A 23,960-nucleotide genomic window follows, 5' to 3' on the forward strand; every position below is an offset into this window, starting at 1 on the left:
TGTTGACTTATGAATTTGCACATGGTTTGTCTTAAAGCATAATAAAAACACCACATAGACATATAAACAATAAAAACTTGATTTTCACCACAGGGAGTCTTTAAAAAAATGTCTGGACTTTTTTATATTTTGCTCAAAATAATAAACTACTAAAAACTACTAAAAACAATGTACTTAAATATAAATATAATAATAAATAATCAGAGCAGAAAACAAAGTTAACTAGTAATTTAAAAGTTTTGTTATCTTCCCTTGCCATCTCTAAATAATTTTATAAATTATAACATTGTTTATTAAGAAAAGCTCTTAACCTGCTGATTAATTTCTAAAGGAGCCACATTACAAACTTGGATTATTTAAACGGTTGGAGTCATATGACAAATAAAAATAATAGTATATTCTGTATTCTCGTTTTCTGCAGTGTTTTAGCAAAAGTAACTATTTTGCAGCTCAACGTGTTTCTGCTACTGTTCTTAAAATAACCGTGGTATCTACAGCTCTTAATGTGCCGCTTTATGTCTCTAGCAGAGGAGAGAAGCACACAGAGTGGAAAGGGCTTGAATGAAGTGGGGTCCGTAACCAGAACTGGACCACGGTCTGCAATCTGGGGACCCCTGGTCTATGATACTACTTCAAGCTGCTCATTCAAAAAGATGAAGGAGATAAAATATACACTCTTACAACCATCAACAACATATTACCATAAAGTAAACATAGTCATAAGTCATCAACAGCAGATCATAAGTAATTGCTTGGCATAAATGCATGGTATTCATTGATTTTGAACTCCTCTGAAATCATGAGCCTGTAGAACATGCAACTGTGCCAAGTTTTGATTTGAGCGTGCAGCACTCATATTTATTTAAAGTGCCCCTATTATGCTATCTTAAAAGTTCCCAATTTTGTTTTGGAGTTAGGTTAGGTTAGGTTAGGTCTCCTATAACAGGTTTACATGCATCAAAGGTAAAATTAATTTTCACATTTCAATTTTTTTTTAGAAGAACTAGTTATTCAACCCGAACCTCAATCACAAGGACGACTTGAGCAGGACATTTCTCAGTGATACGCTACTCAATCTGACATACATTATGAGATGTTGCAACTGTAATTCCTCACCATCAGCATTAACAAGTGTATGTCCATCAACAAACCAATGTGCATATTTCTACTATATTGCGATGCACATGTGGGAACTGCATCATTAACTGTATCAATAACAGCACATACATTAGCCAAGCACTAACGTGAATGACTGAAATAACAGTAAAGTTTATAAAACAAATATTGCTTTATCATTTATCATTACACAGAGTAGTAAGAACAACAGACATTCTGCATTAATGGAGACAATGTTAGGTAATAGTGGGCCACAGATAATTAGCAGAAGTATTTCAGTAAGACAGTAATAATGTGAGTTAGTCGGTTAGCCAGAGACCTACACAATATAAAACACAAAACTACTTTTGATCACCCAGTAGAAAATATATACATAAATTAACCATTCTTACAGGTTGTGATTCTGAGGAGCAAGTTGGTCTAAATAAAGTGGGTACTGTCCCATCTTTAATGGCATATTGTAAATCTCATTTAGACCTCAGGGAGATTTGAGAAGCAATCGTCAAAAGGTTATACTGCTGTTGAATCGCTGTGGTATTTATAACCACTGACTCTTCACATCCTCATCCTTTGGAAGTGTTTACAAAGAGAATTTGCTTTTGCAGAGCAGAAAACAGCGTCTTCTCGGCACAACACAAACCAGCAACAGCGTTTGATAGACGTTGTTCACGGGCAGCCAATGAAGAACATAGGCAGGCATTAGGCAAATGTGTGACCCAGTGACGTGTAGTCATCATGGAAGTGGTATTCGAATTCCTGACAACTCATTTATGACTTTATTTATCAGCTACATTACACAGACAGCTACATTACACATTGCATGAAAGGTAATATTTGAAAAAACATAATAGGGACACTTTATTTAAATCATTGTCTTATTTAATTAAATCATTGTCAAGTTTTAGAATCACATTTTTCCATTAAGCCCTTAAAATGATAATTAAGATTTTTTTTCTATACCATGTAAGATATTAAGGTACAATATTTTGGCCTTAAATTTTTACCAGACTTGACAATAAGGACTGCCTGATGGCTTGGGGCCAGCGTGAAAGACACTTAGGCCAGTTGATGGAAATGTCACTGTCCTGATTGGGTCAGTGCAGCATCGTCACAAAAGTTTGCCATTTGCACATGTTTTTAAGCCAATTTAAGCATTAATAGTGACGTGAAAGTGGCACGAAAGAGAACTCCATTCGGTAATCACACGCTGTGTGAGAAGTTTTGTGTGTGCATGTCCAGAAAGCTGCCTCTCAGACAGCGCATGAATACTAAGCTGAGTCCTCTTTCACGTCTTCTTGCACTTGAATGGACAAATGCACACAAAATTGTCAAAATGCTTATCTTGCCTAGAATCCCAATAAAACATAGTCGGTTATGGCTTAAGTGAACAAAGAGTTATAAAGAGAACAAAGAGAAATAAAACGCATGTGTAACAGTATATTGGATCCGTGTAAGTGACAGCAGCCTAACAAACCTGCTACTGTTTGTGTCATTAACATTAATCAAACAACAAAAGACTATAGGGCTGTGAATCTTTTGGGTAGACAGCGAATCGATTGATTCTGCATTCATAGGGTTACTGAAATGCTTCCCTTAGTCAGGGTGCGAATTACTCTGTGACCTTCAGGGGGTTAGAGAGTAGGGGCAAAAAAAAAAAAAAAAACCTTTTGTCCATTGTTAATGTTAGTTCGTAATGCCAATGGCATGAACCATTTCCGTAAAACTTCAGTATTTTATCTTATAGAAAATAATGGTGACGCTTCCACGCAATAAAAGCGTTTTATTTCAGCAGTAGTGACCATGCAATGACTTGGCAGCTTTATTAACAGCTTGAGCAGTTTGACTCAGGACTATTGCTGTATCGAGACAGAGCTGTCATCTGCTCATGTGAATAGCAGTGGCCGTCCTGTAGTGATGTGTCGTTCAATTTGAACTAATCTTTAATATGGCTTGGGAACATCGAGTTGTCTCATCGATGGATTCATTCATTTCGGGTTGACTGAAAACATCCTATAGGTTCTGTACAGGAAACAGAACTGATTAGTTCACCTCTCGAGTCTTAGGGTTCGAGACGTTCGTTTATCCTGTGACAGCCCCATAGGCTATAATGCAGTCTGTACCGGAAAGAGAAATGATTAGTTCACCTTCTGAGTCTTCGGGTCTTTTGTCTTCGTGTCATGACGTGACAGCCATATTGGATAAAGAAATTAGTTAAGGGGGGGGGGGGTAATGCTATTTCATGCATTCTGACTATTTACATTGTTAAATAGTAGGATTCTCTTGCTAAACATGGATATAGTTTCAAAAAACGAGTTGGATGTATGATGATATTTCTGTGCCAAATATACTACTCCAGATTTTCTACATGTTTCGGAGAGGTTTTTTTTGTGTATGGCCCTGTATTACGTAATAAAGGACGGAATTCCTTGTACGGGCACTTCTCCTGGAAGAGTGCACGCGCACACATCGACCAGAGTAAGAGAACAAGAACCGCCCATTAACGTGCTTCGTTCGGGTTAAGGAAGTCATCGGCAGCCGTGCACAGGACTTGCTCGAGAAAGATTTGTCACTTTGTTTTTAGACTACGAAATCAACAATGTCACCAAAGAAGTGTGTTTTTGGTTGTGAGGGAAAGATAACCTTGCTTCCCAAAGAAACAAGCGTTAAGTGAACAGTGAAGCTGAGAGATTTGTGCTCACGCATTACATTGATGCGCTCTCGATATTTATCAATAAAATAACCATAGAAACTGCCTTAAATTAACAAAATGCCTCATAATTATCAAAATAAGGATAAAGTCATGACTGATAGTTGCAATATATTTTTTATTGGTTAAAATGAACGGAGAATATCTCATGTTTTTCCGTGGCTGCTCGAGCCCTCAGGATCGGCGCTTATGGTTTTATAAACAAGGCCCAGTTCGACGCTGGATTTACAGATCGTTTGAAACTGAAAGATGGAGCGGTCACAGCAATAATGATCCCGGTCATGAGTCTCAACCACAGGTGGTGAGTAAAACTGCATCAAATGTCTGTTTTGTTGGCAACAGGCGCCTTAAGTGCATTTAATGTAAACAACATGAACTTAGTGAATTCATAAATGTATTATTCATCATTCACTATACGCTATATTCATTATAGTGATTCAAAAGTTATCCAGGGATAATGCGATGGTGTATTGTGTGTGTTTAAATACATTTGTTTAGCTGACCATCGATGCTTGCAGACGATTGCTACACAAAAGCTGCGTGTGCTCGTCACTCTTTAGCTTCGCCCACGGCACGCCTCCAGGAGCTCGGCTGTTTTTGTAAAGACTCAGTACAGCGTATCTGTCTTTTATAAATCTGATAGAAATAAAGACTGTTCGGAGATATGAAGGATGCTATACTACTCTATAGGTACTCAAGATTAACATGAGATTGGCTGAAACTGTGTGTGTAATGTACCCTTTAATAATTTCAAAACTTCCTTACAAACACGGGTAGTCAGCTTTTTAACTCTTACAGTCCTGCTAACGCCTTGGTGCCAGATACTACAGGACACCTTCAGCGGTCTTGTAGAGTTTATGCATTGGCGGATCTGCGCTGTTTTGGCGTATGCGAAGGACCAACAGCATATTAGTCAGGTGGTCATAATATTTTGGCTCACTGGTGTACAGTCACATTACAAGATATAAAGTACAAGATATAGCAGTCCCATATTGGCAAAATTACTTTAGTGCCATTAATGCAGTTTGAAGGGGAGAAAAAAAAAAAAAAAAAAAAAAAAAAAAACGCCCCCCCCCATTGGTGGTTTTCTTGACAGTCTAAAGGAGAAAAAAAAAAGAAAAGAAAAAAAAAAAAAGCTCATCTCTGGAAAAAAAAAAAAAGAAGAAAAAAAAAAGTTGGACTGTTGCCATGTGAATGCTCATACCTCATACCCTGTGTTAATATTTCTATTTTTAAGTGTCCTTGCACTGACAGTTTGCCTTTGGTGTGAATGGGCTTTACCTGGCCAAAACAAAGGCCAAGATAAAAGTATAGTTTTTCACACATACTTTAAATCCACAAAATTGCAGCACAACTACTTCAAGTTCATTCAGAGAATAGCAAATGCTTAGTGACTGCTGCTTTCTCATAACAATTCACAAGATTCCCTATCAAAATACACAAATGCATGGGTGACCATTCAACCATCATCTCATGTTTTGACTTATGCATTCCACATAATGCCTAGATTGTTTAGAAAGTATTTTGGAAAGAAAACATAAGTAAAACCTTAAAGGCACTGTTCTAGGGGTGTACTTAAGACTATGCAAATAAGTTCCATATGGAGAAAGAAGGGTAAGCCATCCCAGTGTGACTATTTCTGATGTCAACAGCCAATCACAACACTGGAATGGAAAAGTGCCATAGTATAATCTCTTCCACATCAGAAAGGGTATGCTTTTAATAAAAGTTTGCTCTCAACAGACACACCTTGTTCAGAGTCTCCAGCCTGTGAGGTACAAACAATACCACATACAATCATATTCTGAGTTTCCGCTCCCAACCACACAACGAGGTTATGCTCCCAATAGCAAACTCAAGGAACATTTCTCACCAGTGGAAGATGTAGTCACCAGACCAATCAACCAAGCACACAGAACATAAACAGCAATAACAAAACCTCTTTCCAGAGATCTAGACATTAGAGTATACTGTCAGTATATAATGATCTAATGTGCAAAATCTAATGATATTGCATAAGTTATGTCAGTTTGAAAACAAAGTGAACCTAAGGCCACATACCATACAGTATATGCCCAGTTGTTGTTTTATTTTTAAATGCATGAGAGAAATTGTTCGTTCGAAATTGTTCGTTTCACAGCATATGCAGATGTTTGTTACTGTCACGTGGAGCCAATTGAATGTCAAGTTCTTGACTTACTTGGGATAATGTATACTGTCTGGCGAACACTGTAGAATTCAAATAAAAACTCTGCTGTTCAAAAGCCCTCAGAACAAGTTTTTTTTTTTTCTCTAAAATCAGGTTATTAAAAAGTGTTTTGTAAGTAATTGTGTTTTAAAATTCATTTTAATAAAACAAATGCAACCTAAGATTTATTTCTTGGCATTTAAATAAAGTATATTTAAAAAGAGAGATTTCATATGCATCTGCAGCAGTCGCAATGATATTACGCAGCGCCTGTGACCCCCTGCTTGCACAGGGAGCGTGCCTTGCAACCATGGAGACATTTGTGAGAGACGCTGCGTAATATCATTGCGCCTGCTGCAGCCATGGTACGGCAGCAAAGTTCCTTGATCATTACGCCGGAATGACAGTATAGTTCCTAGTCATATCGGCCTAGAAAATCTTTTAATTTTCCTTCGGTCTTAGTACACGATGTAACTACAGAAGAGTCAAGTTTTAAATAGGAAAAATATTGAAACTCTTTGGTCATTTTTTAACGAGATGCTAACGGTCTAATCAGATTCAATGAACTATGCTAAGCTATGCTAAAAGTGGTATCGCCAGACCCGGAGATCGGCTGAATGGATTCGAAAACGGTAAAACTCAACTGTTTAACTCTAGGGGAGTTGGAAAATGAGCCTATTTTCAAAAAAAGTGGAGTGTTCCTTTAAAGGGTTAGTTCACCCAAAAATTTCTGTCATTATTTTTTTTTTATTCAACAATTTCTTCTCTCCCCTGTCATTCTCCTACGCTGATCACGTAGTGAACGCAGTGCAGCACTTCCGGGTTCTACATCAGAAGAACTCCTCACTTGAACAGTGTCAGCCAATAATGAGTCGGCGTTCGGATGTAAAAGTCATTGATAAAGTCATTGCGTCACTGCAGCTTTCGTTTAAGGCTCCGGTTCCCATAGAAACCTGAGATTCGCGCTTAGGACTGCACATGCACATTGGCTCGTCTAGCCTGAAAAATAAGCTGTTTTTTTTTTTTTTTTTTTTTTGAGCATAAGAAACAACATTTATTGGACAGGTCATGTCAGACTTTGTTTCTGGTTTGAAATATGTTATTTAATTGTGAGTTCGCCAAGCAGTTTTTGAGATTTCAGGATTCCCCCATTCAAATAGATAGGACTTGGTCTAGGATGCCCGAAATAGCTGCCTGAAGGCGTTACAAATATGGCCGCCGAGTAAAAGGCGACTTTGGACTGTGTTCACTACGTGATCAGCTTGGGGAGAATGACAGGGGAGAGAAGAAATGGTTGAATAAAGTCGTTATTTTTGTTTTGTTTTTGAGCACAAAAAAGTATTCTTGTCGCTTCATAACATTAAGGTTGAACCACTGTAGTCACTATTTTAACAATGTCTTTAATACCTTTCTGGACCTCAGAAGGTGCAATGACGTTGCTGCCTATGTGTGGTTCAGATTTCATCAAAAATATCTTAATATGTGTTGCGACGATGAACGAAGGTCTTACGGGTTTGGGACGACATGAGGGTGAGCACTTAATGACAGATATTTCATTTTAGGGTGAACTAACCCTTTAAGACTTTCTTCTGTCAACACTGCATTGGCTACCTATTACACACTGTATACATTTTAAAATCTTGCTGATTACTTATTAATGCCCTGAATGGTTTAGTACTTAATGCCCTTAATGGTCCTCAGTACTTAACCAATCTTCTTTATAGTCCTTCACGTTAAGGTTGGGTGATGTGACGATATTATCGTATATCGACGATATCTTGCAAGTGCCCCAAAGCTGATTTCAGATTATTGACGATACCAGAAAAAATGACAATTGATAAACCTAGGGCGTTGCCAAATATATTTTATAGAGCCCCTTAGTTACCATACACATCTTTATTTATTTTTTAAGCATTTTTGATACTATGCAATTAGTTACAAGTAAACATTAAAAGGTATTATGGATAAGACGCCAGTTGTGTCTATTTTCTTTACATACATGCAAGGGCATGAATGAAATATTTTCTATAGTTGTCAGCCTATACAGTCTATTTTAGACAGGCATTAAAACGGTTCAAAATGAACGAAATTCTGGCTGTGCTGTATATAAGAGAGCAGAGTTTGCCTGTTGTTTGGCGGTGACTTCTGTAATGGCTATAGCAACGTGTGTCTGTGTATGCAACTATGTTGTAAGAGAAGTGCTCCCTGTCAAACATCATTCATCCTTATTTTTGTAATTCTGTAATATTTTTTCTTGTTTACACATCTTGATTTGATGTTTTTTTTATTATTCCTAAGTTAAAGTTGCAAGTAATTTTTTATGCTATTAATTTTGTTCTAAAAAAAAAAAGAAAGAAAGAAAGAAAGAAACGGAAAATTCGGAATAGGCAGTGATTTCTCCCATTTAAAAAAAAAAAATATATATTATGAATTAGACCTATTTTGATCTGCAGTCTAAAAATTAAACAGAAAAAAAAGAAAAAAAAAAAGAAAATTGTGGCAGCCTATGCAATTGCACCTGTGTTTCTGAATATTTATTAATTTAAATATTCTACATAATGAATAAAAAAGTCACAAACATGGCAATTGTAAATTAAATAATTGTATATACAATTTAACTATATAATATAGTTTTGTTACAAATGGAAAAAGAAATTATAGAGCTTTGAATATCTCAGCTTGTCTGTCAACATGCGTTGTGTCAGGAGTTTGCACTGTTGGCAGCTCAGTTATACCATGTTGGGAGCATTTTACTTTGCTGTAGAAAACTAATAAAATGAACATTAAAATATACAAATAACATTTTGAAATTACTTCTGTTTTTAAATAAATAAAGCAGTATTTTTTATTTGTTATAACCAGCCTAAGGAGACCTTGAAACTCTAGAATCAGAAAGAAAAAAAACCTTAACGCTTTTGTTCAGAACAAACCAATTATTTTTTTAATCCCTGATTTTAGACATACATGGAAAATAACAAAAACTGTACATCATAGCTTGACTACAGCTTTAAGAACAGTGCAACAAATGTTATAATCAAGGAAATTAAGCCTATCATAATGAAATGTGTCTACTCAGGCAATAACACCAAAAAGAAAGCAAAACATTGGACCTTATGAAAAAAGTCCTATTTTTCTAGACACACTGCTATGTGACATCAACATGCATTTATCATTCTTACAATCAGCACCAGAACACCCACCTTCACCATGAACTTAAAACTGGGTTTTATTAAATTTTCTTCAACAGTTCTCCTCGCGAAACAAAATTTATTTCACACACAAATTTGATAAGTGGAAATTATTTAATATAAGCTAATGTTTTCTGGATATCGCAATATTTTTAAGCAGATTATTGATACAATTTTTTTTTTTTTTTTTTTTTGCCCAGTCCTACTTCACATTTAATAATTCTGGCCAGTTGATAATACCTACTGTAGAATATCAAAATCGACTGTGGACCCTGTGCACCCAAACTCTAGAACAGTCTTTTCTTAGCATTGTTGGGGCTCAGACACACTCTGTCAGTTTAACTCTAGATTAAAGACTGATCTCTTTAACCTAGAATACACATAACACACTATCACATTTCTATAATTCAAATTCCTTAAAGGATTGTTAAGCTGCATAAACTAGGTCAACCTGAACCGGGAACATTTCCCATAACATCAGAATTACTTGTTACATCATAAGAGGAATGGCATCTAATATTAGTCTGTCTGTCCATTTCATTCTTATCCCGAAGTTAAAGTAGTCAGCCGAATCCGGTCCGTATCCAGACCAGATGGTGGACCTGCACCTTAAGATGACCACAGTGCAGCCCTGAATGCCAGTGGAGACCATGACAACTAGACATGCCCTAGAGACAGATCCCCTGCGAAGACCTCGTCGACACGACTGCCACGACTGCAGACCCCTATGGCCAGCTTCACCTCCATCCCACCATATGCCAGTGTGATGCATCCCAATCTTCAAGCAGAAGGAGTTGAATGAAATATTCTGAATAATATCAATCCACAATCTGATTTCTGATGTATCCTAGAATCATAATCACACCATGTTCATCCATTTGGACAGAGGAGACCTGGTCCACCCACTGAGCCGTTTCTCCCCAAGTTTTTTCTCTCCATTCTGTCACCTGATGGAGTTTGGGTTCCTTGCCACTGTCTCCTCTGGACAGTGGCAAGGAACCCAATATAACCGATTGACAGCACTGACACTTTTGGATGAGAGCTGAACTGAGCTGGATGATAGCATCAATGTTTTCTGAACAATGACACTATTGTCTTTGTAGAGCTGCTTTACAGGAGAATTGAATTCTGTTTGCACCATTAATCATTACTTTCCTGTTTATCACTGTAAATTTGCTTTAAAACAATCGGTATTGTATAAAGCACTGTGTAAGTAAAGGTGATTTGACTTGACTTAAGGCAAAATATAAGTTTAGAATAAAAAGTTTAGATTGACCAATAGACCCTTTTCACATTTCCGGGGTTCACAGAAGCGGAAGTCGTCATAGTTGGGTAAAATTCTATAGCGGTGAATGAGAGAATACATTAAATATATTTTTTTGTGTTTCCATTTGCTCAAATAGCAAAAGAAAAACTCCACAATAGTGTTTTCACAACTTTCATAAATAGGCAAAAAATAGAGAGCGATTGATAACGGCAGTCAGAAGAGAGAAAGATGTAATTTTTACTGTCACTCCCATAGCTGCTGTATTAGAAACACCCTCACAGCAGCGTTAACTAGATTTTTGTAATTTGATGCAAAGGTAATATACTAAATATAGTGTTATAAAAGTACACACATTTAAAAAAAAAAATGAAAATATAAACATTTTTGCAGGATTTACGATATTGATGACCATTAACATGCGTCATCACAGTCTGTGAAAAGGGTCTATTGCGTTTGTTATTTGTTAAATTCATGCTAAAATGTCAAATGCTAAAGCTATAATTAATATTTGTCCAGTTTCTTTAACATTTCTTTAATTAGTTATGCTGGGGAAAAAAAACATACACAAATGAATCAAAATTGAAATGCTTATTTAGTGATGATTTTACATCAAAAACCATAGTGGCTCCAGGTAGGCTCCAAACTGCTCTAAATTCATGTTTTCAACTGAATACAGCAAATTAATTTTGTAGTCACTAATGTAGCTATTGACAAAAGTGACTTATGGAGAAAAAAAAAAAAACTGCAAAACTTGTATCTGAAAGAAAACTTGATTTGAATAGGCTTAATTCTTTCCTTAATTTCCACTTTAATCATCAATTATTGAGTTATTTGTTAAAGTCGAAATGAAATGAAAAATCATCCTATTTTCTAAATGCATGTTATTGATCTTGAACTTCACAAACGTTCATGTAAGTCAGTTGAAAGAAACTTCAATTTATATGACTTCTAATGTATTAAACAATCCTCTGATCATTCTCATCCTGTTAAGGTGAAATTCCTTTGCTTAGTGACCTGAGATAAAAAGAGAGAGGCGTCATTGGACACTCACATATACTTTAAGTTGCATGACCAAAGTCAATTTATCATTGGTACCTTGTGTAAAGATCACTACCAAAGTTTGTTTTTCTTTCTGGATGTTCTTTTTATCACTTCTCTGGGAACAGGGCGCTGATAAGCGTTTCCACGCCAACCTGGCACCTGTAGCATTATTGTGGCCTGACATTTCGCCCATCAGCCAATAGGAAAAGGCTGACTTCTCCCACCACTTAAACCCCACAGCAGGAGGAACGCCTCAGTAAGCTGGGTCGCTCCCCAAATGCCCGTAAATATTGGTCTTTGCCTCACAGCTATTTGAAGGGAAAAAAAAAAGGGGGGGGGGGGGGGGGGGGGATCTCCACCAAAGATTACATGGGACTTTTCAGGGGTGAACATATAGATTTTCCTGACAAGAAGGCCCTCTATTATTCTGACCTTAGCCAAGGCGAACTCTGGCAGAGACAGCAAGCGCACCTTTCAGCTTGAGTGGCCAGGGCCAGGAGACTTGTCGAAAGGCTTTCTGAAAGGGAGGAAAGCTTGTTTACCGCTGCTATGACACGGCAGCCCTGCTGGGCGGGAAATGCAGGGCCCTGAACCCTGTTATTATTAACAAGGACAAAGAGAACAAGCCAGCCCCAGACTGGTTGCCAATGTGACAAGTATGGATTTACTGCTCAGAAATTCACAAGAGGACAGTCAGTCTTTAAACGAAAAAGACAGACAATATGAGACAGAGAAGTGGAACAACGCAGAGCGCTAATGAAGGCCTGTTCAGATTGAGTGACCAATGTTTCGTGTCTGAGTGACATCACAGCATACGGGGGGCGTTTAAAGTACCCGGCATGCATCCACCTGGGCATTAAAATCAATACGAACTGGAGGATGAGTACTCCGCACCGCTGGAACTGTTGACTGTCACTGAGCCTTACAAACTGAAGTATCTGACAGACAAAAACACAGACTAGATTAGTTTACTTGAGATTTAAAAGGAGGGAAATGCAGGAATGAAGAAAAGGGCAGCAGAGAAGAGAACAGGGTAAGAGAGAGAGGCACGATAAGTCAAAAGAGAGACATGGATGATTGGTTTAGTGAAGAGCGCGAGTTCTTCAGCAGCCTTCTCTCCCGCTGCCTCATTGCCTCTGCAGACAGTCAATGTGTGTGCGTGTGGATGATGAAGGATGGAGGTCAGATAGAGGGTAGCGGTCAGAGGACAACATCTGACTCTACCTGCTATGAGCTCCTTCATGCCGAAACTTTAACAGACACACACATATGCAAATACACATTATTATTCACTGATATGTCGAAGAGCGGACACTATATCAGACTGTATGATAGTTTTGAATTTAGAATTTACTTTTTCATTCAATTTATTTTTTATGTGTATTTTCAATGTTCAATGTTTCAATGTTGTTTTTTGTTTTTTTATTGAATTTAATTTTAGGGCTGCCAAAGTTAATGTTATTGTACTAACTGATATAATTTGACAGCATTCCGTTTTTATTGTAGTTTAGTTTCAGGTTTTTTTTTTTTTTCAATTATATTAAAATGTTACTTAAATTTTTTCGTTTTAAATTTAATTTATGTTCACAACAGTTATATTTTGTTGTATGACACAACATTGCACACCTTCTATGTGCTTTTTCTATGTCTAAGGAAGCAGGAGACTGCCGCCCAAACGTTCACATAAGGACATAAATCTCCTAAGGTGTCCAAAGAGAAGATAAGAGAATCACAGTAACAGAATAAAGCAAGTATTTAGTGTTCACCTTAAGTGTGAGTAATTCCTGCAACCGCTGAACCTGCTCTTGACTGTCTGCCTCATCACTGTTGCCACCACCTGGAGATAGAGTCCTGGAGCCCTGTTGAAGAAAAAAAAAAAAGAAAAAAAAAAAAACAATAAAACATCTTTCATCAACACAATAGGCAAGTTTTTAATTACCAAAAGCCAAAGATGAGCAATAGCCCTTCACGTATGAACACACAAACATCAGCCAGCACACTCTCCAAAATCTAACAGGGGACACGGGCTGAATCGTGAGGAGGAGCGCACACGGCATGCTGCTGAAGGGTTCTCTTTGCAGGGACCTAATGAGCATGTTCATTTCCATTTACATTGTTTCTTTGACAATAATGATGTCCCATTAGGGGAGACTAAAGGGTTATAGAGTGAGAAACGCGCCAGGCCTCATTACCAAAGGTGGGGAGGGAGGCGCCTTTAATTGCTCTATCAGGGCCCAGAGTTACACTTGATAGGACAACAGAAGCAGACTTTGGGGAGAAAGAAAAAAAAGGAAAAGAGAGAGAGAGAGAGAGAGAGAGAGAGAGAGAGAGAGAGAGAGAGAGAGAGAGAAAGAGAGAGAGAAAGAGAGAAAGAGAGAAGTGGGCTCTCTCTGAAGTACCTAAAACCAGTGGAGAGTGGTGTGCAATTGGAATGGCAAATCTGGTAAGGTCGTGAAGGAAGGCCATATGGCAGAACAACTGAGAAAGTGTGAAACTACAAAATGGCAGACGCACCACTACAAATCGAGAGATGGAGATCTTCAGGGACCAGATCAAAAACACTTAATCTAGGAAAAAAACACTAATACTTCAGAGAACTGAAAAGATCCTTTAAAAGCTGATTAGCTCTTGAATAGGCAGCCGTTGAGTACAACTAACTAGAGTCACTTGCTTGGAGCTCTTAGTCCAAGAGGATCTACCTATTGATGTGTTGAAGTCAAGTCATTAACAGCATAGCTGAACTTTCCTCTGACACATGTCCCAAAACCAGACTTAACATTCTCAGCATTCACAGGAACAGTGGTGTCCTCATCATCAAAGACCTCAACTCTGCAAGGATTAGCAAAAGAGTGAAATTAAAGCTTACAAAGAAGCAGCAATCAATACCTGAATATAGAGAACAAAGAAACGGTTCCAGCAGTCATGAGTGGCAAAGAAAGCCTTACTCTTCCTGCATTGCGTCTTGCTCATATGCAGGGATGCAAACTCATCAGGGGTGAAAAAGCTGACAAAGATGTGGCCCCCACCTAAAGGGGTCTGGGATCATTTTTTTTTTCCCCAAAATATAAGCTTTCAAATATGGATTTAAGTCAATTTAGCATGAGGATTGAGGATTTAAGTATGTATATACAGTATATGGGTCAATGAATGGCAATACTTTATTCTGTTAAACCTATTTAGTTTGAATTCATTTTTAGTACATTTAAATAATACTTTTTTTTTGTTATCTTAAACACCCAAAATGTCAGGTGGTGCAACTGGCCGAAAAAATGAACAGACTAAGAAAACGTCTCGGGTTAAGACTGTAACCCTTGTTCCCTGATAAGGGAACGAGACGCTGCGTTGAAGATGACTCTTTGGGGAACGCCTCCAGCATAGCTTCTGAAGCACATGTGGAAATAGTCCAATCTCAGTTGGTTTTGCGTCATGACGTCACATGTAACGGCGTACACGGAAGCTACAAAGACAGCTGGCACAGAACGGCGTTAGCTTCTGCTCTTCAGCAAGTGTTCTGTGTTGCTTTTGTCTGTCTTATTTGGTGTTGTTTGTCCAAGCAGTGCAAAGCATTCATTCATACATATATAAAAGAAAGTATGGTGAGTGAAAGGCAGTATAAGCAGTGTGCGCCTCCCTGTCCCAGATACATCATGGGTGGTGTGTTATCTGCCTCGGAGCGGAGCATGTGGAGCACTGTGCGAGTTGTGAGCTGCTGCTGCTCAGAATGCTCCATTCCCACCTGGCCGATTAGATGGGCCAGGCTCACGCTCCCGTGGTTTGGGGCATTTGCAATCACGGGGATCGCAAATGAAGCTGTTCCGTGCACGCCATCACATGTAACGTCATGATGCAACACCAATTGAGATTGGACTAGTTCCACACGTTCTTCAGATGCTATCACGCTGGAGGCATTCCCCAAAGTGAGTTCGCTCGAAAGGGAACTATTTAAAATGATCTTAATAATAAAAAATTAAAAACTAAATACTATGGGATCCTTTTAGGTATGAAACGTTTCATATAAACAATTTTTTTTAAAAATATCAGTAGTTTTAAAGCTGTTGAGATATTTGAAAAAACTTTTGTCGAGCAATTTGTATATTCTCAAATGTCAGGGTGGCACAACTGCAAACATTACTCTTTTAATATGAATTGACAAGGTAATAACAGTAAACATGATAATGCAACATCCAGATGACCCCAAATTATCCTTGTGGCAGAGTGAAAAGGTTTGTAGATCTCTCTTGAATACTGGTAAAAACTGCTAATTTTCAGTATGGGTTGGCTGGTACACTTTCCGTGTCAGTTGGTACAATAATTTGGTTGAACCGACTGACATAAAAATGAATTTAAACACTTTAAAAAGTATACACCCATATATACACCCAACTCTATATATACATATATACATATACAGTGCCCTCCACTAAAATTGGCACCCTTGGTAAATATGAGCAAAGGCGGCTGTGAAAATTAATCTGCATTGTTTATCCTTTTGATGTTTCATTAAAAAAACAAAACAAAAAAAAAACTAACCTTTCATTTAAGTAAAACAATTAAAAAAGGGGGGGGGGAAAGCTCATTATGAAGTAAATGTTTTTCTCTAGTTTATGTTGGCCACAATTATTGGCACCCGATTATTGCAATGTCCTTTTCTCAAGATAACAGTTCTGAGTCTTCTTCTATAATGCCCGATGAGCTTGGAGAACACCTGACAAGAGATCACAGACCATTCCTTCATGCAGAATCTCTCCAGATCCTTCAGATTCCCAGCTCCATGTTGGTGCTTCTTCTCTTCAGTTCACTCCACTCATTTTCTTTAGGGTTCAGGTCAGGGGACTGGGATGGCCATGGAAGAAGCTTCATTTTGTGCTCAGTGACACATTTTTGAGTTGGTTTTGATGTTTGTTTTGGATCATTGTCCTGATGGAAGATCCAACCACGGCCCATTATTGGATTTCTAGCAGAAGCGGTCAGGTTTTGATTTTTTATCTGTTGGTATTGATAGAATCCATGATACCATGTATCTGAACAAGATGTCCAGGACCTCCAGCAGAAAAATAGGCCCACAACATTAAAGATCCAGCAGTATATGTAACCGTGGGCATGGGGTACTTTTTAATCCATGTGTGCACCAAACCAACTGGTGGGTTTGCTGCCAAAAAGCTCTTTTTTTAGTTTCATCTGACCATAGATGCCGGTCCTGTTTGAAGTTCCAGTCTTGTCTGACAACTGAATGTGCTGGAGATTGTTTCTGGATAAGAGCAGAAGATTTTTATTGAAACCCTCCCGAACAACTTGTGGGGATTTAGGTGCTGTTCATTAAATTTTTTAGGCTTTCTGAGACTCAAGACTCAACTCAAGACGATTTAGACACACGTCCTCTTCCAGGCAGATTTGTAACATCTTTAGTTGATTGGAACTTCTTAATTATTGCCCTGATAGTGGAAATGGGGATTTTCAATGCTTTAGCTATTTTCTTACAGCCACGTTCTATTTTGTGAAGCTCAACTATCTTTTGCTGCACATCAGAACTATATTCTTTGGTTTTTCTCATTGTGATGAATGATTAAGGGAATTTGGCCTTTGTGTTTGCTCATGTTTATACTCCTGTGGAACAGGAAGTCATGGCTGGACAATTTCATGTTCATGATCACCATGGTGTGCTAAAAAAAAAAAAAAAAAAAAAAAAAGTATATATGAATGGGAATATACTTCAGAGAGATTTCACTCATAAGAATTTCTAGGGGTGCCAATAATTGTGGCCAATGTGTTTTGGAGAAAAACATTTATTTCATAATGTGATTTTCCCCTCACTTTCAATTGTTTTACTTCGATGAAAGGTTAGAATTTTGTGAATTTTTTGAATGAAAGATCAAAAGGATTAACAATGCATTAACACAGCCGCCTTTGCTCATATTTACCAAGGGTGCCAATATTTGTGGAGGGCACTGTATATATATGCAAACATACAACAGTTCTTTCTGGTTCTCGAATCTGATTCGGGATTTGCCGCTGTGTCTTATTGTGGTTAAACATGAGACATAATTCATTTTGGGTACATAAAACGGGCAACATTTGGTCTTATTAATCTATTACTTGTTTCAAACGCAGAGCTTATTGCAATTACTGGTGGTTAATGGTGGTTAGGCTACAATGCTGTATTCTTCGTGTAGATCCAATGGGCCAGGGCTGGACGGGGCAGCATGGGGCAGGGCGCAGGGCGCGTTCAGAACACCATGAGAGTATGAGAGTATCGTGGTATGTACCGTGGGTGGTGTATCATGATTTTTCAGTTTTAATATCGTTACACCCCTAAACAGCAGTGGAAGACATGTACATCTGGAAGACATAGTTAAACGAACAGTTCAACCAAAAAACTAAATGGTTCACATATGAAAATTCTGTTATCATTTATTCAACCTAATTTAATTCCAAACTCATTTTTTCTTCTGTAGAAAACAAAAAGAGCATTTTTTGAAGAATGTACTGCTTGCTCTTTTCCACTGACTTGCAATGAATGTGGACTAAGCTCCACACTTCAACGTTTTAGATAAAGTATTTCCTTAAGCACTTTTAGGGGACATGCCCCATCATGATCATGTTAACGGGACAGTAAGAATTCTATCAGCATTATTATGCTGATAAGTATGTGGATAGGATAAGTATGAGCAAAAGTATGTCGGCTTGAACTGTGAAAGACTTTCAGCTGTTAGGGTCAGCTACATAACCAAACTAATAAAAGTATATGCCTCCAGCTAAAATGTTTGTACACATACATGACTGTGTCCTCACATGCAGTGCATGGGCTTACTTTATCTTTATCTTATCTAAAAAAAAATATATATATTCAGTGTAGTGATCTAACTTATTATGATCACACTGATAAGAAATTTCTGTGTGTCTAGGTTCCTGTCATGCATGAATCCTCGGGATGGAGACACACACAATCACATGATAAACGTTACCTTAAAAAAAAAAATAAAAAAAAAACGTCTGGAAGGCCGTGTTTAATACACTGACACTTTCATTAAGATGGTGAGAAGCCTGGAAAATACTGGTTAGGGCTAGAAGATAAAGTTTTCCATGGAACTTATAGGGTCAGCTTTTCAATATAAAACTATATCACAGACTACTTCAAACAGAAGGCCTTTTAATTTTATTGAATATTTTAAATAGATAAAAATCAGTGTACTTAATACTAGGGTTGTAAACTCGCAATATGGCTTTGAGCGATTATCAAATAGCAAAGGCTACGTTTTAATTAAATATATGCACCGTGCATTTGAGAGTGAAGTATTATTATTATTATTATTATTATTATTATTATATTTTGCTTACTTTATAAGTATTTTTAATATTTAACTATACATTTAATTATTGTTCTTAGTAATAATAATAATAGTTATTATTATTGTTATTATCACAAATGTTTTGGTCAAATTGTGCAGTCCTACTAAAACAAACAAACAAACAAAACACAATAATATCACTGAAGTAAGCAGATTTCTTCTCATATTGGTGCACTGGTCTGGTGAGCATTTATGTGTATTTGAAAGCCTTCTGAAACTTTCAAAACCAAAAATACCATCAAGAACAGAGGTCACTGAAACAACAAATATTTGTTAAAAACACCAGTCGGTGCAATAACAGAAGAAAACATCTTCCATTCAACACAAAAAGACAGTGAAGTTCATCAATTACACAATCAGAAAATGTGGAGAAAATGTGATTCCATCTAAAACTAGCCACCAAAACTGAATGTCTAGTCAATAGGAGCAGGAAGTGTGTTCACACAGTTATAGTTTTGAACAATATTTTCTTCAGAAAACAGGTCACAAATCTCGTGGAAAAAAAAAAAAAAGTTCAATCACAGAAGAAAAAAAAACCACTTGATTTGTAAGGAACTTGACAATTTGAGAGATCTCGAAAGAGAATTGAGCATTAGAGCTAAGTGCTATATTTCAAGCAGACCTAACATTCCATCACCCTGAGAACACTATCTCTAGAGGGGAATCAGGGTGGTGGCAGAATCATGCTTTGGGATGCTTCACTGAGGCATGGAGTGTAAAGATTTAAAAAAAAAAAAAAAAAAAAAAAAAAAAAAAAAAAATAGACAGCACTAACTACAGAAAAAACTCAGGAGTTAATTAAGCTGCAATCAGCAGGAGCACTGGGACAATTAATCTTCCATCAAGGCAAAGACCCAAAACATAGTGCAAAAGCAGCACAGAGTGGCATATACCAAAAGGTAAACGTCCTAGAGTACCCTGTGGAGTACAAACCAATGTATACAAACAGACTCTGCGTGATGGAGTCATAGTAATTTTGCCAAGAGATTGAGTAAAACTCCCAAACGAGCTGATAAACTCACCAAAAATGCTGCCTAAATGTTTTTACAAGTATACAGTGGCAGGTGAAATCTTCTGCATTTTGTATTTGCACATATACACTGCCTGGCCAAAAAAAAAAAGTCGCTGTTTGGATTTTAATAGGGAAATACTTAAGAATCTATGAATGGATCATTTTTACAGTGATTATTATGTTTCTAGCATAATTATGTTTGGCAACGGTTCTTTTAACCTTCAAAGATGGAGTGTGTGGAAGACACATCATGGCCATATTCCAGGATGACAATGTCAAGATTCACCAGGGTTAAAATTGTGAAAGAATGGTTCAGAGAGCATGAAGAATCATTGTCACATGAATTGGCACCTCTGAGATCTTGACCAAAAATTGATGCACCTCTTGATGGAAATAACATCACAACATTTATTTCCATCGAGAGGTGCATCATTTTTTGGTCAAGATCTTGTATTGACAATGCAAGAGGTGAGCACTCTGTAAAGTCTCCTCCAGCACATCCCAAAAACTTTCACTGAGGTTAAGGTCAGTGCCAATTCATGTGTGAACATGATTCTTCATGCTCCCTCCCAACAATTCTTTCACAATTTGAGCCTGATGAATCTTGACTTTCATCAAAACAACAAAAATAATAATCACTGTAATAATGTTCCATCCATAGACTCTTAAGTATTTGCCTATTAAAATCCAAATAGTGACTTTTTTTTTTGGCCAGGCAGTGTATTTATCCATTCAAAAGTTTGTGATTAGTAAGACTTTTTTTTTTTTTTTTTTTTTAAGAAATGAATACTTTTATTTAAAAAGAAAAATGGGACTACAGAGGTTGCCCGGGACATTAAACGTCGTCATACTAAGCAGGTAAATTCATCTACTCACTAGTCCGCTTTCACAGCCTCATTGTGTTGATAATCACACTCTTCCAAACTATTCCAAATATTTTTTAAATAAAGACTAATGTTAATGCCATGCGCCCGTGGTGTAGTTCGCTTATAAGCCTACGTTTAGCTGTTTTCTTCTGCCGATTGTATTAGGCTTCAAAAATCATGTTCAGTTGTAAGGATTATCATGATTAACAAAATGTGTAACAAACATAAACTTTTGTTGGTCACAGCTTATTTTTTTACAATAATCTAAAAGCCACTTGAAATAACATTTGGTATATGCTTATACTAGGGAAACAGGGTAATGATAAATACTGGTTGGCCTACACAAATACACATCACTGCAGCAATCTGTGAGCTTACTCGGTCTCTCCTCTTTCCTGTGTTCAAGGAAACCAGTGTGTATGCAAACTGAAGCGGTCACAGGACACAGCATGCAATGAAAATATATCTGTGCTAAACTTAATCTTAGCTGCTCAACTCAATCACTGGTGAGTTAAATCTAATGATTTATTAGCCAGCGGCTAATAACAGACATTTAGTTGCTTGGCGTGAAATTTAGTCGCAATGTAGAGAGTTGTTGATATGTTATAATCAAAAAATTTCACTTGATTGACAGTACATTTGTACTGCAAGTACACTGGTGTATTGGTTTCACAGCAGTGAAAGAGACATTACAACATTCTGAAACTAACTCCTAGCAAAATAATATGACAAGTGAAAGTGCATCTATTGCAAGCCTGTTTCAAGTAAATACAAGATACAAAGCTTTCTTTTGGACTGGATGAAGACAGATGTTACATAATCTTTCCCTTTCTTTGCAGAGAGACACCTCTGAGAAAGAGTCTTAAAGTTCAGCTGTGTTTCTGACATGTTTGCAGCACCAAGTTTGAAGACTGTGATGACTGGTAATTACCGCCAGCAGACAAGTAGGCCTTGGCACCTGTGTTTTCTCTGAGAGCAAGATAATGAAAAAACAACAGCGCTGTCATCACCTTCGGGTTCCTGATTGCATTATCAAAACTACAGCCGGGCTTGGCATCTGGGCGTGACCTTGTTAACTGCCAGGGTAATTAAGTTTAACCAATTGGGAGAGGGGATGATAAATTATTAGCAGGTAGATTTTGTTCACATTTTATTAAATTGGCCTGCCAAAAGGGTCGGCCAAATTATCTGGGGCCTCATTTGTTGGAGGCCGGCCACATTGGCGCATCTGTTACAATTATTTATAATTTCAAGCAGTTGAAAACCAACAGAGTTCGGCATCAGCCGCGTAAAGCAATTTACAAATGATCTGATGAGGGAGTGTTTGAGTCTTTTTCCCCTCATTTCTAGCCAGCAGGGAAGATGAGGGGTGAAGAAGGAGAATAAAAGGGTGAGAAAAAGAGAGAGTGTGAAAGAGTGTGAGAGAGAGAAAGAGAGAGAGAGAAAAAAACAGCGTGCTGTAATTACAGAACACGATTAGGTTGTTCTGGGAGTTTTGTTGGCACTGGTGGTCTCAGTGTAGAAGCAGAGGGAACATATGGAGGGGCTCGTGATTGCTCTCCCCGAGGCCCGTGACCCGTCTGCTGGCAAAGCTGCGAGCTGCATCTGAATTAGACTGTTCCACACATGTACCATTTCTGCCACAAAACAAATCTGATCACTGTTAATTACGAAACAGTTATAATCAGGCCCTTGACTGTATGAAGCCAGTAGATGAGGGTTTCGCTCTGGGCCAGAGCTGCTGTAATGTGTGTGTGTGTGTTTGCAAAGTGTTCCCTGCACGCTTAGCATGAGCGTGATGGAGGTGTAAACACAGAGGCAGCTCCGCATGGCTGCGTGTTTGTATGAACACAGACGTGTGTGGCTCTCGGGTCAGGGTCGTGTGTGAGCAGGCCTGTGTTTTTAACTGCTGATCAGAGCCCCTGCAGATGGACGGGGACTGTATGTGAGTGAATAAGTGACCAGTTGGGCCTTTAACACATGGCTGGGGTTTATTAATGAGTCTCAGTACACACACGCTGCTCATCTGATGAAAGCACTTGAGCACAAGAGGTCATATCATTACAGTAGAAAACATTCAAAACACACTCACCAGCATTTAACAAAATATTTAAGGACAGCCAGTGGCTGCAATATTACGACCCAATTCTAATACAGCTCTTTTAAATACATTGCAGGATTTCATAATGCTTCAAAGAAATGACAACATGATTCATTCTTTATATTGCGTTAAACCACTGATAGGTCATAGCATCTTTCTCATAATATACAAATCAAATATCAATCAGAATCAAATATATATTCAATCAGCTGACTGTTGCCAAAACAGCAACATTTTGTTGCTGATAGGTTCATTTCATCTCACAATTACATACACTTCTGACATAATATTAATATTTATTACTATTAGATTGCAATAAATTTCCAATAATGAAATATGAATGTATTACTATTATTGTTATTATTACTATTACAAGAATCATATGACTAGAACAACTTTTATGCATGATCATGGACCCTTTTCACAGACTGCGATGACGCGTTTCCACAGTTATCAACATATTACATATTATTATATTATCAACATATATTTTGTGTTATATTACCTTGGCATTAAATTAAAAAAAATAAATAACAATTTTGTTAGAGTGTTTCTAATACAGCAGCTGAGGGAGTGATGGTAAATTTGAGACCTTCCTCTCTTTTGACTGCTGTACTCAATCTCTCTCTCTCTATATATTTTTTATTATTATTATTTTTTTTTTTTTCTCTTTTGGGAAGTTGTGGAAATGCTATTGTGGATTTATTTTGCTACTGGAGCAAATGAGAATACAAATTTATATTTGCTGTCGTCTCCCGATTACCACTATAGAAGTTTATCTACTTATGAAGACTTCCGCTTCTGAGAAACCCAGAAATGTGAAAAGGGTCTACTGAGCAAAAAGCATTTTTCTGGATTTAAAACGATGAATATCACATGACAGCGATGAGTTTCCAGAACTGTTCTGTCATCAAACAGCTTAATGCCTTTTCATAAACAGTAATTATCCTACAATTATGGAAGCCCATTTTCACCTAAGAGTAAATAAATAAAAATCTAATTTCTCGCAATTGTGACTTTGAATCTTGCAATTGTCACAGTGTCACATTATTTTTCATAATGTAAATATTTTTTTTTATCTTGCTTTTTAATCTTTTTATTTTTAACCTTGTTTAACATTACCTTTAA

General features: G+C 37.4%; 1 protein-coding gene across 5 annotated transcripts in view; it reads right to left on the minus strand.

The window, feature by feature from the left end:
- cntln (centlein, centrosomal protein) overlaps nt 1-23,960 on the minus strand; it is a 129,087-nt gene that overhangs the window by 69,472 nt on the left and 35,655 nt on the right. For all 5 annotated transcript variants that reach the window (XM_051898363.1, XM_051898362.1, XM_051898364.1 and 2 more), the window contains exon 10: nt 13,274-13,366. In XM_051898363.1, coding sequence (XP_051754323.1) covers nt 13,274-13,366 — 93 coding nt within the window. The remainder of the gene's footprint in view (nt 1-13,273; nt 13,367-23,960) is intronic.

The sequence above is a fragment of the Ctenopharyngodon idella genome, chromosome 1 (genome assembly GCF_019924925.1).
Source record: "Ctenopharyngodon idella isolate HZGC_01 chromosome 1, HZGC01, whole genome shotgun sequence".
In the NCBI taxonomy this organism is placed as follows: Eukaryota; Metazoa; Chordata; class Actinopteri; order Cypriniformes; family Xenocyprididae; genus Ctenopharyngodon; species Ctenopharyngodon idella.